The 13,960-nt window shown below is 39.5% G+C and overlaps 1 protein-coding gene across 1 annotated transcript in view; it reads left to right on the forward strand.

Moving 5' to 3' along the window:
* RFTN1 (raftlin, lipid raft linker 1) overlaps window positions 1-12,609 on the forward strand; it is a 211,037-nt gene extending 198,428 nt beyond the window's left edge. The window contains exons 9-10 of the mRNA XM_018573203.1: window positions 8,364-8,445; window positions 12,088-12,609. Of these exons, the coding sequence (XP_018428705.1) occupies window positions 8,364-8,445; window positions 12,088-12,609 (604 nt within the window). The remainder of the gene's footprint in view (window positions 1-8,363; window positions 8,446-12,087) is intronic.
* The last annotated feature ends 1,351 nt before the right edge of the window (window positions 12,610-13,960 follow it).

Here is a 13,960-nt window from a genome sequence, read left to right on the forward strand (position 1 = left end):
GTTATTTTATTTACTGTTCTTTTTATTCTGTGAAACAAATGTAAAATACAGAGGTTGACAAGAAGACCTTTAAGGCACAACAACAGGCCAGGGATGTTTAGAAGGAACTTCCCTAACCCTCAGGAGCGATTTTAACTCTCACGATACCCTTATAAACCACCAACAATCACCTTCAACTCACCTTTCCTATTGACTATAATGCATTTTGCCAAAATGGCAACATTTCTACAAAGTTGATTTTGGCTAAAAACAAATGGGAAATGAAAATTGTGAGTTTTGCTCATCCATATTTCTTGTACTCATTTGTAGATTCAGTTAGGGGACCCTGCTTTCTCAGGCACTGGACTGAACCTTTTTTCCTCTCTCACTTGACTTACAGCCCCTTCAGACCTCTCATGTGCAGTGTGTTGCAGTAACATTTGGGTTACCACAACGTACATTGCAGCACCATTTATTTGTAATAGCAACCCAACACACTCACCCAATTCTCATTTAATTCACTCATGTGCATGGTAGTGTGCATCAGAAAAAAAAGCTGCATGTCTGTTTTTTGTCTGTTCTGGTGTGTTGGGAGCCCATTCATTTGAATGGTCTTTCTTAATGTAATGCATGTTAATGCGCAACATAGTGCATATCAACGAGCATGTAACGCAATGCACCAAAATGGCAAAGTATAATTGGGATCTTATACTGCTTTGTTACACACCTATGCTTCTATATCTTCTGCCTTTTATGAAGATGATAGCAAACTATGATGACTACATCTGCCTGTGTAGTAATAGCGATTTTGTTTTCTCCCAACATGGTCTTCAAGTTCAATTGTAGTGTTAGAAAACCAAGATTCATACATTAGTGTGTTCTGGCTGCCAATCTTAATGTATGCCTTTGCCTAAGTGTTTAAATGTCAGAACTATACTTTTTTGTTTTTATTTTTTAACTTCTTTTGTAAGTTGAGTTCATTATTTTTACCTGTATGAACCACGTGCTACTGCTAACCCTTTAGACAGTCACAGGTCTGGCTTTTCCCGGGCAGTTCTGATTCCAGTATCTGTCCTCCGCTGTTGAACACATTCTTTGTCACACACCTACTCCATCTGCTGGGCTTCATTCAAATTACAGCAGAGACACAGTGCTAGCATACCTCTGACTTTTCCCGACACCAAACAAATTCTGCTTGGTAGGCTATGTTGCACAGTTTCTTAGAAAAATTGTTCTTTCTCTTTTGCTGATCTGATCATGTAAGGTTAAGTACACATCAGTACAATATTCAAAATCAGGTTAGGGCCAGGAAAACAAAATAATGCCCTAGGTAAAGTGTAGGTGACCCTAGAAGAGAGGTGTTACTTAGGACTCCAAAACGTTTGTGCCTACAGGCTCCAGTGACTGACTGACAGTTGATCTGGTTCTTCACCTTGTTTGTCACCCATCAACATTACCTGCTGTCACTGGGGAAAACCTGTGAAGCTCCATACCTAATTTGTGGGCATTTGTGGCTACAGCCTGATGTTCCTTAGACCCTACGTTTCAGGGAACTTAAACCAACCACTGTTGATGTGGAGGATCCCCACAATCTTGAGACGGTATCACTAGATTCTCAGCTATTATCCATAACCTTTGAGGTTCCCTGTTTAACATACACATTTTTACACTGTCTACAAGGGCACAACCTTTAGTTAAGCAATTGACCTGTAGAACAAGCCTCATAAAAAAGCCTCATCTGTATGGCCATGGCTGTTAAATATTCCTCTTGAATTAAAAGTGATACATTTCATTACTGTTCCAAATTCCTGTGAATAATTTGCTTTTGGTAGACAGAGGTCAAATTAAACTCATTTGTGAGTTGTCAGCTATCGGGAACATCCACAGACGGAAGGAACACATAGTAAATTGAAGTTCCTCATCTATAAGTGGAAAGCATAATTGTCAGGATATTTCTCTTGCTGGTGCTGAAATATGTGACAAGGAACATCGTCCTGGTTCTTTAACCCTCTGGTTGTTTTTTGGTTTTCTGTGGAGGAAAACATATCTGGTAAACAACATGAAGTTACCCGTGCATTGAAGTCAATGGGACTGCAGCCACACACCCCGTCGGCAGTGCGATTGGACGCGTGGCAAATTATTGCAGCGTTCCGTTCCAGTGCGATCGCAAAAAAATGCAGCATGCACTGGACCATTGACTTTAATGTACCGCCACATCCCCTACCGCCCCAGAACGAAGAGGGAGTTTAATGTGCGATTACTGTGCGTTTGAACAGTAAAACTTGAAAGTAACAGGTGAAAGTTCCTAGATAATGTTCAAAAATGGCATAACACTTACATTAATGCAGAAAGGTGAATGAAAGGTATTGTAAAATCATAGACTATAACTTCAATACAAATCAGTAAACTAAACATGATATTATAGTACATATCAGGAGCGAGCTTGGAGTGATGGCTACTTTACAACACACACAGGGATCATGGGGAACAAAAATAGCACCCCTCCAGAAGGAAGGACAGTTGCATGAATGCATGAATTAGCATGAATTCAGAGATGATTTGAGGATGTACAGCTAAGTGATACACAAATAAGATACATTTTTGTTAATAGTTAAGGTACTTGAATGCATTTTTAAGATTTAAAAGAGAATAGGGTAACCTTTTTATCCCATAGTTCTCTTTAGGGTCACAGGAGGTCATATACTAACTTCCTCCCGTGACCCAAAGCTCCGTATATAGCGGGTTATTTCCCTCTATATGCTGAGAGCGCCGCAGGCGGGACGGATCCCAACAATACTGTCAAGAGCCACCCAGACGAAGAGCTAGCTGTGCCCCCCTTCCCTGCCTGTTCCTCCAGTCAGCGCTGCAGAATTGGAGGAAGGGAATCCCTGCAGGGAGCAGTGTCTGTCACTCTGCAGGGAGACAATCGGGAAGTGAGCGAGCGACGGTATCTGTTTGTTCACTTCCCGATCTATAGAGCCGCTTTGTGACAGTTTCAATGTCACACGTCGGTTCTAACTATGAGGATGAGTGTAAATCCCTCACCTCATAGATCTCCTTTAACGTTTGAGTTTAGTGTCATCCAGGTTTTTCATTAGCAATCCTGTTATCTTGGAACCCTTTTTCTTACCTTTTTGTAATGCAGGAGATATATTCCTAAACTCATGCATGCACTGTAGGTTACTTGTTGTCTCCCTTATACAGTAAGCCTGGTGTATCAAAGAGCCAGAGCTTTGTGTTTCATCCACTAAAAGTTTTTTTTTGGTTTACAGGGCAAGGGGTTTTTTTTTTTGGGGGGGGGGGTTATTTTATTTACTGTTCTTTTTATTCTGTGAAACAAATGTAAAATACAGAGGTTGACAAGAAGACCTTTAAGGCACAACAACAGGCCAGGGATGTTTAGAAGGAACTTCCCTAACCCTCAGGAGCGATTTTAACTCTCACGATACCCTTATAAACCACCAACAATCACCTTCAACTCACCTTTCCTATTGACTATAATGCATTTTGCCAAAATGGCAACATTTCTACAAAGTTGATTTTGGCTAAAAACAAATGGGAAATGAAAATTGTGAGTTTTGCTCATCCATATTTCTTGTACTCATTTGTAGATTCAGTTAGGGGACCCTGCTTTCTCAGGCACTGGACTGAACCTTTTTTCCTCTCTCACTTGACTTACAGCCCCTTCAGACCTCTCATGTGCAGTGTGTTGCAGTAACATTTGGGTTACCACAACGTACATTGCAGCACCATTTATTTGTAATAGCAACCCAACACACTCACCCAATTCTCATTTAATTCACTCATGTGCATGGTAGTGTGCATCAGAAAAAAAAGCTGCATGTCTGTTTTTTGTCTGTTCTGGTGTGTTGGGAGCCCATTCATTTGAATGGTCTTTCTTAATGTAATGCATGTTAATGCGCAACATAGTGCATATCAACGAGCATGTAACGCAATGCACCAAAATGGCAAAGTATAATTGGGATCTTATACTGCTTTGTTACACACCTATGCTTCTATATCTTCTGCCTTTTATGAAGATGATAGCAAACTATGATGACTACATCTGCCTGTGTAGTAATAGCGATTTTGTTTTCTCCCAACATGGTCTTCAAGTTCAATTGTAGTGTTAGAAAACCAAGATTCATACATTAGTGTGTTCTGGCTGCCAATCTTAATGTATGCCTTTGCCTAAGTGTTTAAATGTCAGAACTATACTTTTTTGTTTTTATTTTTTAACTTCTTTTGTAAGTTGAGTTCATTATTTTTACCTGTATGAACCACGTGCTACTGCTAACCCTTTAGACAGTCACAGGTCTGGCTTTTCCCGGGCAGTTCTGATTCCAGTATCTGTCCTCCGCTGTTGAACACATTCTTTGTCACACACCTACTCCATCTGCTGGGCTTCATTCAAATTACAGCAGAGACACAGTGCTAGCATACCTCTGACTTTTCCCGACACCAAACAAATTCTGCTTGGTAGGCTATGTTGCACAGTTTCTTAGAAAAATTGTTCTTTCTCTTTTGCTGATCTGATCATGTAAGGTTAAGTACACATCAGTACAATATTCAAAATCAGGTTAGGGCCAGGAAAACAAAATAATGCCCTAGGTAAAGTGTAGGTGACCCTAGAAGAGAGGTGTTACTTAGGACTCCAAAACGTTTGTGCCTACAGGCTCCAGTGACTGACTGACAGTTGATCTGGTTCTTCACCTTGTTTGTCACCCATCAACATTACCTGCTGTCACTGGGGAAAACCTGTGAAGCTCCATACCTAATTTGTGGGCATTTGTGGCTACAGCCTGATGTTCCTTAGACCCTACGTTTCAGGGAACTTAAACCAACCACTGTTGATGTGGAGGATCCCCACAATCTTGAGACGGTATCACTAGATTCTCAGCTATTATCCATAACCTTTGAGGTTCCCTGTTTAACATACACATTTTTACACTGTCTACAAGGGCACAACCTTTAGTTAAGCAATTGACCTGTAGAACAAGCCTCATAAAAAAGCCTCATCTGTATGGCCATGGCTGTTAAATATTCCTCTTGAATTAAAAGTGATACATTTCATTACTGTTCCAAATTCCTGTGAATAATTTGCTTTTGGTAGACAGAGGTCAAATTAAACTCATTTGTGAGTTGTCAGCTATCGGGAACATCCACAGACGGAAGGAACACATAGTAAATTGAAGTTCCTCATCTATAAGTGGAAAGCATAATTGTCAGGATATTTCTCTTGCTGGTGCTGAAATATGTGACAAGGAACATCGTCCTGGTTCTTTAACCCTCTGGTTGTTTTTTGGTTTTCTGTGGAGGAAAACATATCTGGTAAACAACATGAAGTTACCCGTGCATTGAAGTCAATGGGACTGCAGCCACACACCCCGTCGGCAGTGCGATTGGACGCGTGGCAAATTATTGCAGCGTTCCGTTCCAGTGCGATCGCAAAAAAATGCAGCATGCACTGGACCATTGACTTTAATGTACCGCCACATCCCCTACCGCCCCAGAACGAAGAGGGAGTTTAATGTGCGATTACTGTGCGTTTGAACAGTAAAACTTGAAAGTAACAGGTGAAAGTTCCTAGATAATGTTCAAAAATGGCATAACACTTACATTAATGCAGAAAGGTGAATGAAAGGTATTGTAAAATCATAGACTATAACTTCAATACAAATCAGTAAACTAAACATGATATTATAGTACATATCAGGAGCGAGCTTGGAGTGATGGCTACTTTACAACACACACAGGGATCATGGGGAACAAAAATAGCACCCCTCCAGAAGGAAGGACAGTTGCATGAATGCATGAATTAGCATGAATTCAGAGATGATTTGAGGATGTACAGCTAAGTGATACACAAATAAGATACATTTTTGTTAATAGTTAAGGTACTTGAATGCATTTTTAAGATTTAAAAGAGAATAGGGTAACCTTTTTATCCCATAGTTCTCTTTAGGGTCACAGGAGGTCATATACTAACTTCCTCCCGTGACCCAAAGCTCCGTATATAGCGGGTTATTTCCCTCTATATGCTGAGAGCGCCGCAGGCGGGACGGATCCCAACAATACTGTCAAGAGCCACCCAGACGAAGAGCTAGCTGTGCCCCCCTTCCCTGCCTGTTCCTCCAGTCAGCGCTGCAGAATTGGAGGAAGGGAATCCCTGCAGGGAGCAGTGTCTGTCACTCTGCAGGGAGACAATCGGGAAGTGAGCGAGCGACGGTATCTGTTTGTTCACTTCCCGATCTATAGAGCCGCTTTGTGACAGTTTCAATGTCACACGTCGGTTCTAACTATGAGGATGAGTGTAAATCCCTCACCTCATAGATCTCCTTTAACGTTTGAGTTTAGTGTCATCCAGGTTTTTCATTAGCAATCCTGTTATCTTGGAACCCTTTTTCTTACCTTTTTGTAATGCAGGAGATATATTCCTAAACTCATGCATGCACTGTAGGTTACTTGTTGTCTCCCTTATACAGTAAGCCTGGTGTATCAAAGAGCCAGAGCTTTGTGTTTCATCCACTAATTAAAACCTGCCTTGGTTTTTAGATTTCTTAAGTAGACAGAGGGGAAGCTGCACACAATAAGCTTCAGGAAGTAGATCACCGATCTTACATATGAAGAACAGTCTGAAATGTAGCTGCCGTGCATTATAGAGAACTGCATGAAAGTAAACCTGTAGCAATCCTAGACAATTCCAACTGAGCATTTAATAAAACAACTGCATGGGCAGAGGTTACCCTCAATGTAATGTAGGTCAAAATGATCAGTAGACCCAGAGATAAATCCCAAATAATATATTACAATAATGCTCCAACCTAGACTCATTTTTGTTCTGCCTTCACTTTGGGCGCCAACTCACCCCTTCGTCCATGACTGTGATTGCAAGAGAAAAAGGAAGACTGCACAATAAACTTCAACACCGCTGTTTAAAACTTTTATTATTATTGTCCATTAGAAGCCAGCCTGTGCTCCTCTATGTGATGCATTTCACTTTGAGAAAGAACCTAATTTCACTATGCTTTGATGAAGTTCTTTCTTAGAGTGAAATGCTACAGAGGAAAGAGCCCAAGAGGACTGTGAGTGAACACTCTAAACATTAAATTCATGCACACATCAGAAGGTATTAGTAGGCCCCCCGAGTGTCTATTTTTTAGTCTTACTATCAGTGTAGTTGTTTTAAACTATGCAAAGGTTTCCTTTGAGGGATAACTTCATTTTTAGGGAAGTTGTCCTTTAAATATCCCCTGTCCTCCTAAGTGGTAGCCTACTACCAGAATATCTACCTTTAGTCCCACTTCCAAGTTCTTTGTTGTGCATTTTTTCCTGGCACCACACTCAGCTTCTACTGTGCATGCAAACAGCTTGGCCAATTCATTCCTATGGCTTGTTTATACTCCTCTGGATGGCAGGGGGACTTCATGAGTACAGACCACGTATGGAAATAAATGGACCACCTATAGGAATTAATAGGCCGCACAATGAAGATTTTTTGAAAAGAGCTAAACATAAGTATTTTGGTAGGTGCCTGGGGAGAACATTTAAAGAAGTTGTCTTTTAAATCAGGTTCAGTGTAAAAATGTCAGCACAATGAAACCAAAATAGGAGAAAAAGCAAATCACACAAACTGTCTATAGTCCTTGTTTTTTTGCAGGCTTCCTCTGATGTTTGTTTCAGGCCTTTTGAGGTGCTTACAATGGCAGTTTCACAGATCACTGACAGGTTTCTAGAAGTATCATTGTAATCTGGCAAGGAAACAACTAAAGAATGGTGTCTCTCTTTGGGTTATAGTAGTTATATAGATTGGGGGGCTTTGGACTGTTTTACAGGTATAAAGCACCAATTATAATTGAGGATAGAACATGTATATGTTAAGTAGTTAGCATTTCAAACATTAGTTTAGATTTTTGCTGATGTTTTATTTCAGTGTTTCTGGTTTTGCTGTTCAACTGGGTATGATCAGTTTGCTTGACGTTTGAATGGTGATATATAAATTACAATTTTCAAGCAGGAAATAAGATGATGTGTTTCCTGTCAAATTCCATTTATGTATTTGAGTAATACTTGACATGGCAGTAAGAGGAATGGTTTATGCTTATTAACATTTTCTTCAGGAGTAACACGTTATTTGGAAGCAGCTTGCATTTAAATAGAAAGGCCTTCATATGTTGGCACACACTTTGGAAATAAATTATCATCCGCTTGTATCCTCGCGGAGAAATTCTTGATTCCAGATTGCGTCCATTTCAGCATAGAATCGATCTCATATAAATGGAAATACAGGCTAATGGTTAATGGTGAAAGTGGTTAGGTTTGTGGGAACTCACAGTATGTATGGCTGATGACATCCATTGCTTATTTATGAATCTCTTTTCCAGGGATGGTAATGTCACTACCAAGCAGATTGTGTTCCTGCAGAGACCAGCACTGCCCCATAAGATGAAGAGGAAAGAGCCAAAGGTAACATTCTTTACATTTTATCACTGACCTAGGAAATAAAATACTGTTAAGTATACACATATGGTGGAATTACCAACCCACTTCCCCCCACCCTGCGCATTAGAAAGCATTACAGTGGCCTCAGCTAGAGGTGTCTGATAACCACACCTAATTGGAAGATCTACACACCTAATTAACATTTTTATGAGTATACCTTTGAAGAGACCCTGTCACCAACTTAAAAACAATTAATGGTAACAGCACAGAAAAAGCAAGAATTTTAAATGCTTTCTTGAACTTCCTTTCCATAGCTACATAGTTAGTCGGGTTGAAAAAAGACACATGTCCATCGAGTTCAACCAAATATCCAAAAAATTATTTTTATTTACTTGTAATGTACCTTTGTATTTGCTAAAAAATGCGACTACATCAGGGCAATTCCTCAACATAGTCCCCTTCCTCCTTATACATCATAGCCCTCTCCTCTTCATGGAGTGTCCAGTTACTCTCTACGCTGTCCCAGCTCCATTGCCCCTCCCTTTATTTCCCAACATAACCTTTCTTTTAACTGCCCGGGAGTATTAAGCAAGTTGTCACTTAAGTGACAACTCTGATTGTCCTGGAGCTGCTGACATCACATCCAAGATGGCGGCACTCAGCAACCGTCTCAGGGCTTTTGAATATCTAGGCAAGGAAGGCTTTAAATAACATATATAAAATACATTAAATGCATATATAATCGGATTAAAACATTTTTGTTAAAATTAATGGTCTGGCTACAGGTCTTTTACATTGTTACATAGTATTTGAAGTTGAATAAAGACACAGGTACATCAAGTTCAACCTTTTGTGTAAGTGTGTGTGGTGTGCTTGCGTGCTTATGTGTATGTGAGTCCCTGTGTGGTTCTAGGTTTTCAGAGTACCTGTACCCTTGTATGTTACGGTCCCTGAATTGATTTTTGAATGATTCAATACTCTCTGCTGATACCACTGCTTGTGGCAGTGAGTTCCAAAATGTAACCGCTCTGACTGAAAAGAAGCCCCTATGCCCTTTGTAGATAAATCTTTTCTCTACCAATTTGAGGAGGTGGCCTCTAGTCATTGTTATGGAGTTTACTGTAAAACGTTTACTGCTGATGTTGTCTTTACCAGCAAACATTGTGTACATTAAAATCATATCCCCTCCTAATCGCCTCACTTCCAGCGTGAACAAGTCCAATTTTAGCAACCTCGTCTCATAGCTTTCATCCTCCAGCCCCTGAGTCTAGTGAGTCTAGTTGCCCTTCTCTGGACTCTCTCCTCTTCCAGGACATCCTTTCTGTGGATTGGTGACCAAAACTGAACCGCATACTCAAAATAAAATATTTTTAAATTCAATTCAATTTCATTAAAATAATATCTGGTGTTTCTGCCATGAAGGTTTTTGTTCAGCACCTGTTATTATAGGCTTACAGTGCCCCTGTTTCCCGGCTGTATGTCATATGGGATTCCAGTAGAGGCTGCTTGTGGCTGTTTCAACACATGCAACACATGGCATAGGCCACTGCACATGGCAATTGTTAATGACACACAGTTCTTTAACAAACCAAATGCCATTCTGTTAGTGTTGACTGTTACTTTAATATAGGCCCAGACGTACCAATATGTGAACTTATATGAACCCACAGCAAACTGGTGTGGGTGACCTTCAATGCACGTAGTTTTCCAAATTATGTTGCTTTGTGCATAATCCTAAAGTGGCCAGACAGAGGGAGTCTTCATTTATTACAGGTATTTATTTAGCGCCAACAATTTACCCAGCGCTTTACATATTGTACATTCACATCATTCCCTGCCGTTAAGGAGCTTAAAATCTAAGCTCCCTATCTCACATGCGTACATACCAGGGTCACTTTAGACAGGAGGACTGCCACAGAGTCATTTTGTTTAAGCATGGTTCTTTTAATAACATCCTCCCTTGTTACCAATTCACCCACTTGCTCTGCAGCTTGAAAGGAATTTATTAACACTAAGTGAATATATGCTTTTGTAATTTGCATTTAGTCTGGAACACGTAGACTTAGGTGTTACTTTATGTTGCAATATATAATTAATCAGAAAGAGCTTCATTAATTTATGTACTGTCTTTCTAGTACTTCCTCAGTCTCACACAAAACACTAGTTCCCTATGGAGAAAACAAAAGCAGAATACAGTATGCCTTTGAAGCGAAAAAGATGGCTTTATCAAACCAACATTTTTAACATTGCCAGATGGTTTGCAATTATTCATGATTAAAGTTTTAATCATGAATAATTGCACAATCTTTAGTTTTTAAAAGGGTAGTGGCAAGCTGGAGTTTTTAACTTATGATTTTTTTCTCAGGTTGGGTATTGTACCGGGAGTAATTAGGGATCCTTGGCAGAAACAGACATTTTTTTTAACTTCTTTTTCCACACAGCAGTAGTCCATTTTCTTGACATGAACTGAAAGTGACTTGAATTTACAATGAACTGGCTTTTCTCATTTGATCCTGGACTTTCTCACTGCTACCTTTGTGGTCATTCTCTGCAGTCATGTATTGATGCAGCTGCCTTCTTCTCCCAACTATGAATGTGTACACCATGTTATGGTGTAACATTGTGGAAGTGGTAGCATACTATAAGCCCAGTGGTTGACAAGTATAGAGAGCAAGCAGTGCAAAAGCAGAAATTAAAGGAGCATTTCCTAACCTTTTTTTAAGTCATGGCAGGGGAGAAAGGAACAGATAGGCCCAATAAAGGACATAAATGGGTCGTTACTCACAAACGACAGGGAGAGGGGCGAGGCACTAAATATTTTCTTCTCATCGGTATTCACCAAGGAAACAGGCCGGTTTAATGTACATGATAAAACACAAAATTTAACAAGAAATACACCTGAGTGGTTGACGGAAACTGGGATACAACATAGGCTTAAACTACTAAATGCAAATAAAGCATTAGGACCCGATAATCTACATCCCAAGGTACTCAAGGAACTGAACAAGGAAATCACGAGACCATTGTTCCTCATTTTGAAGGAATAGGTAATAGCTGGTAGAGTGCCAAGCGACTGGCGAAGGGCTAATGTGGTACCTATATTGAAAAAAGGGTCAAAATGCCAACCAGGGAACTATAGACCAGTTAGTCTGACATGCATAGTATGTAAATTGTTAGAGGGAATTTCACTAGGACATGCAACCAAAAGTCGCCCCTGGTTGCACATAAATTCTTGTTTAACAGATAAAATTCTGCATGAGAGGAAACTCTGTCTGAGGCAATGTTGCAGGAGATTCATGTACACCTTATCAACAGTTAAGTAAATCTGTTGCAAGTTGCGCCATTTGTTGCACAGATGGGAGACAGCTTTATAATAAGTGTCTACGACACCCTTTATGAATTCCAGGGAATGTGTTTACTGTGAACTAAAAATAATATTAGAGGTCATGCCAGAGTTCCTGTATAAAAGCACTGTGTCTCTTTCCCCTCCAATATACAGTATTTTACATACATACTTTATGCATATGTATTATTATTAACAATCATTGACACAGGTCAGTTACTTTGAAAATGTCTAATTAACCACTTTTAAAAGAGTTTCTCAAAGCTCCTTTGATAATGTTCCCTCATTAATTCACATTAAACGTGTCTACTTGCTCATTTCAGTTTCAGTGGAGATTTTCAAAAGATGAAAAGCACAGCAAGCACTCAAGAAAAGGGAAAGGAAAAGCTAATTCTAAAGACAATGAATCAGACAGGAACAAGAAGAACGAAGAGCAAATGAAAACGGATGACACAGTGCAGGTACACATCAATCACCCAAAAGATGGGAACATCTATTATAACCAGAGCGATGGCCTTCACGATGAAGTAGCGACCCAGCTGAAGAAAGAAAAAGTTGAAGGATCACCAGTTATTCGAGATACCAATACCAATTGTTCACCAATAGTGGAAGGAATCACAGACACCATGGAGGCAGAAGAAAAAGGAAATATTGATAAGACTCAACATTCTCAAGAAAGGTTGACAGATGATGAAGCTGTGAGTGAAGGAAGGGGAGCAGACACAAGTGCAACTGCTGGTGACAAAAATGGCAGCACAGTGGAAAATCTCCAAGAAGAAGAAGAACCACCGTTTCCAGGACTTACGGAGCACTTTAATACCGATCATGCTAGTGTATGTTCATAAGTACTAGCTCTTCAGTGCTTTGTACCTTCAGCTGTTTCTGTACTATTACATCCTAAGGTTCCATCAGCAACTGGTTCAGGCATTCCAATGGCTGAATGTATAATTTAGGTAGCTGTTGTCAATACTTTTGGTGCTTTTGAAAACCCAGTTCATTCCCTACTCATTGGTGCTCATCACCTTCTGAGAACAAGCCACAAGTGTCACTGACTTTCACTTATTTGGTCTCCAGACACAGCCCAGTGGTTCAAAATAGAATGTATTACACATATGACAATTAAGGGGCCCTTTTGGGATACCTGCTGGGCTGACATCCACCAGGTTGCTCTCTTCTGTGCTATGCTCATTATTGGAAGTAGTTATTGTCATTATATGGCTACATCTAAAAAAGCAGCTGATGGTGAGGATATAAAATATCCAAATATAGAATGAAAAAAAAAACTGGGTTTGATTAGAGTGGAAAAGGTTCCCTTCTGCTACCTACTGATGGTCTAAACCTACTGAGTACTTTGCGTGTTATAGAACAGTCGCAGCTGGAACTTTATGGGTTGTTTATCATGTGGTCATTGGAACTTGTAAAATATCTTTTTTCTTTAATATAAAAAAAAAAAAAGAGACAGAGCTCTCATATGAGCTACATGCAACAGCCAAAACACATTATCAAAAGAAAATGTCCCATTCCTGCTTCAGCACACTTTAGATATATTTATATAGATCTATAAATGCTTCAATTTCCTGCACAGGTAACTATCGAAACTGTTTTGTATGCAGCGTTTTGCATATAGTTGCACTTCATATTATTTTGATATAGTTTTGTTTACTGTTTTGTACAAAGAGTTATACTGTTCTGAAAAGATCTAGCAATCAGGTATATTAAAATTGGTGTTTATTGTTCCATATTGTTCTATTCAGCACATAACAAGTTTAGTGTGTGTGGGAGGACTTTGTTATAATTAGAGATTCATGAAACATTTGCATCCAGCTAAAAAAAAATAACCTTTTGTTAAGAGTTATATTTACAGATGAAAGCAGATTTCTAGTGTTACACTGAAATTACATTAAAGTAGAATCCCAGCCATTATTTTAAACAGAGTAAAGAGGGAGTAAAAGCCTTATTTGGATTTTTATTGGTGGAGTTATGAAGAACAAGTGTGGAATACCAAAGTGTTTGGGGTACAGGAGGGTTTATTTCATCATTAAAATCCAGGTAGACTTGCTCCTTCTTTTCAAAGCAGGACTGCTAAAGCCTGCTTTGAAAAGAAGGAGGAACTATACTTCTGTATCTTACAAACACTTCTGAATCTGCTATTTGTTTCATCCTAAAAAAAATCTCAAGCCCTGATAAAGGGGGTAC

Source organism: Nanorana parkeri, unplaced genomic scaffold (assembly GCF_000935625.1).
Source record: "Nanorana parkeri isolate BGI_ZX_2015 unplaced genomic scaffold, ASM93562v1 scaffold4, whole genome shotgun sequence".
NCBI classification, from domain to species: domain Eukaryota; kingdom Metazoa; phylum Chordata; class Amphibia; order Anura; family Dicroglossidae; genus Nanorana; species Nanorana parkeri.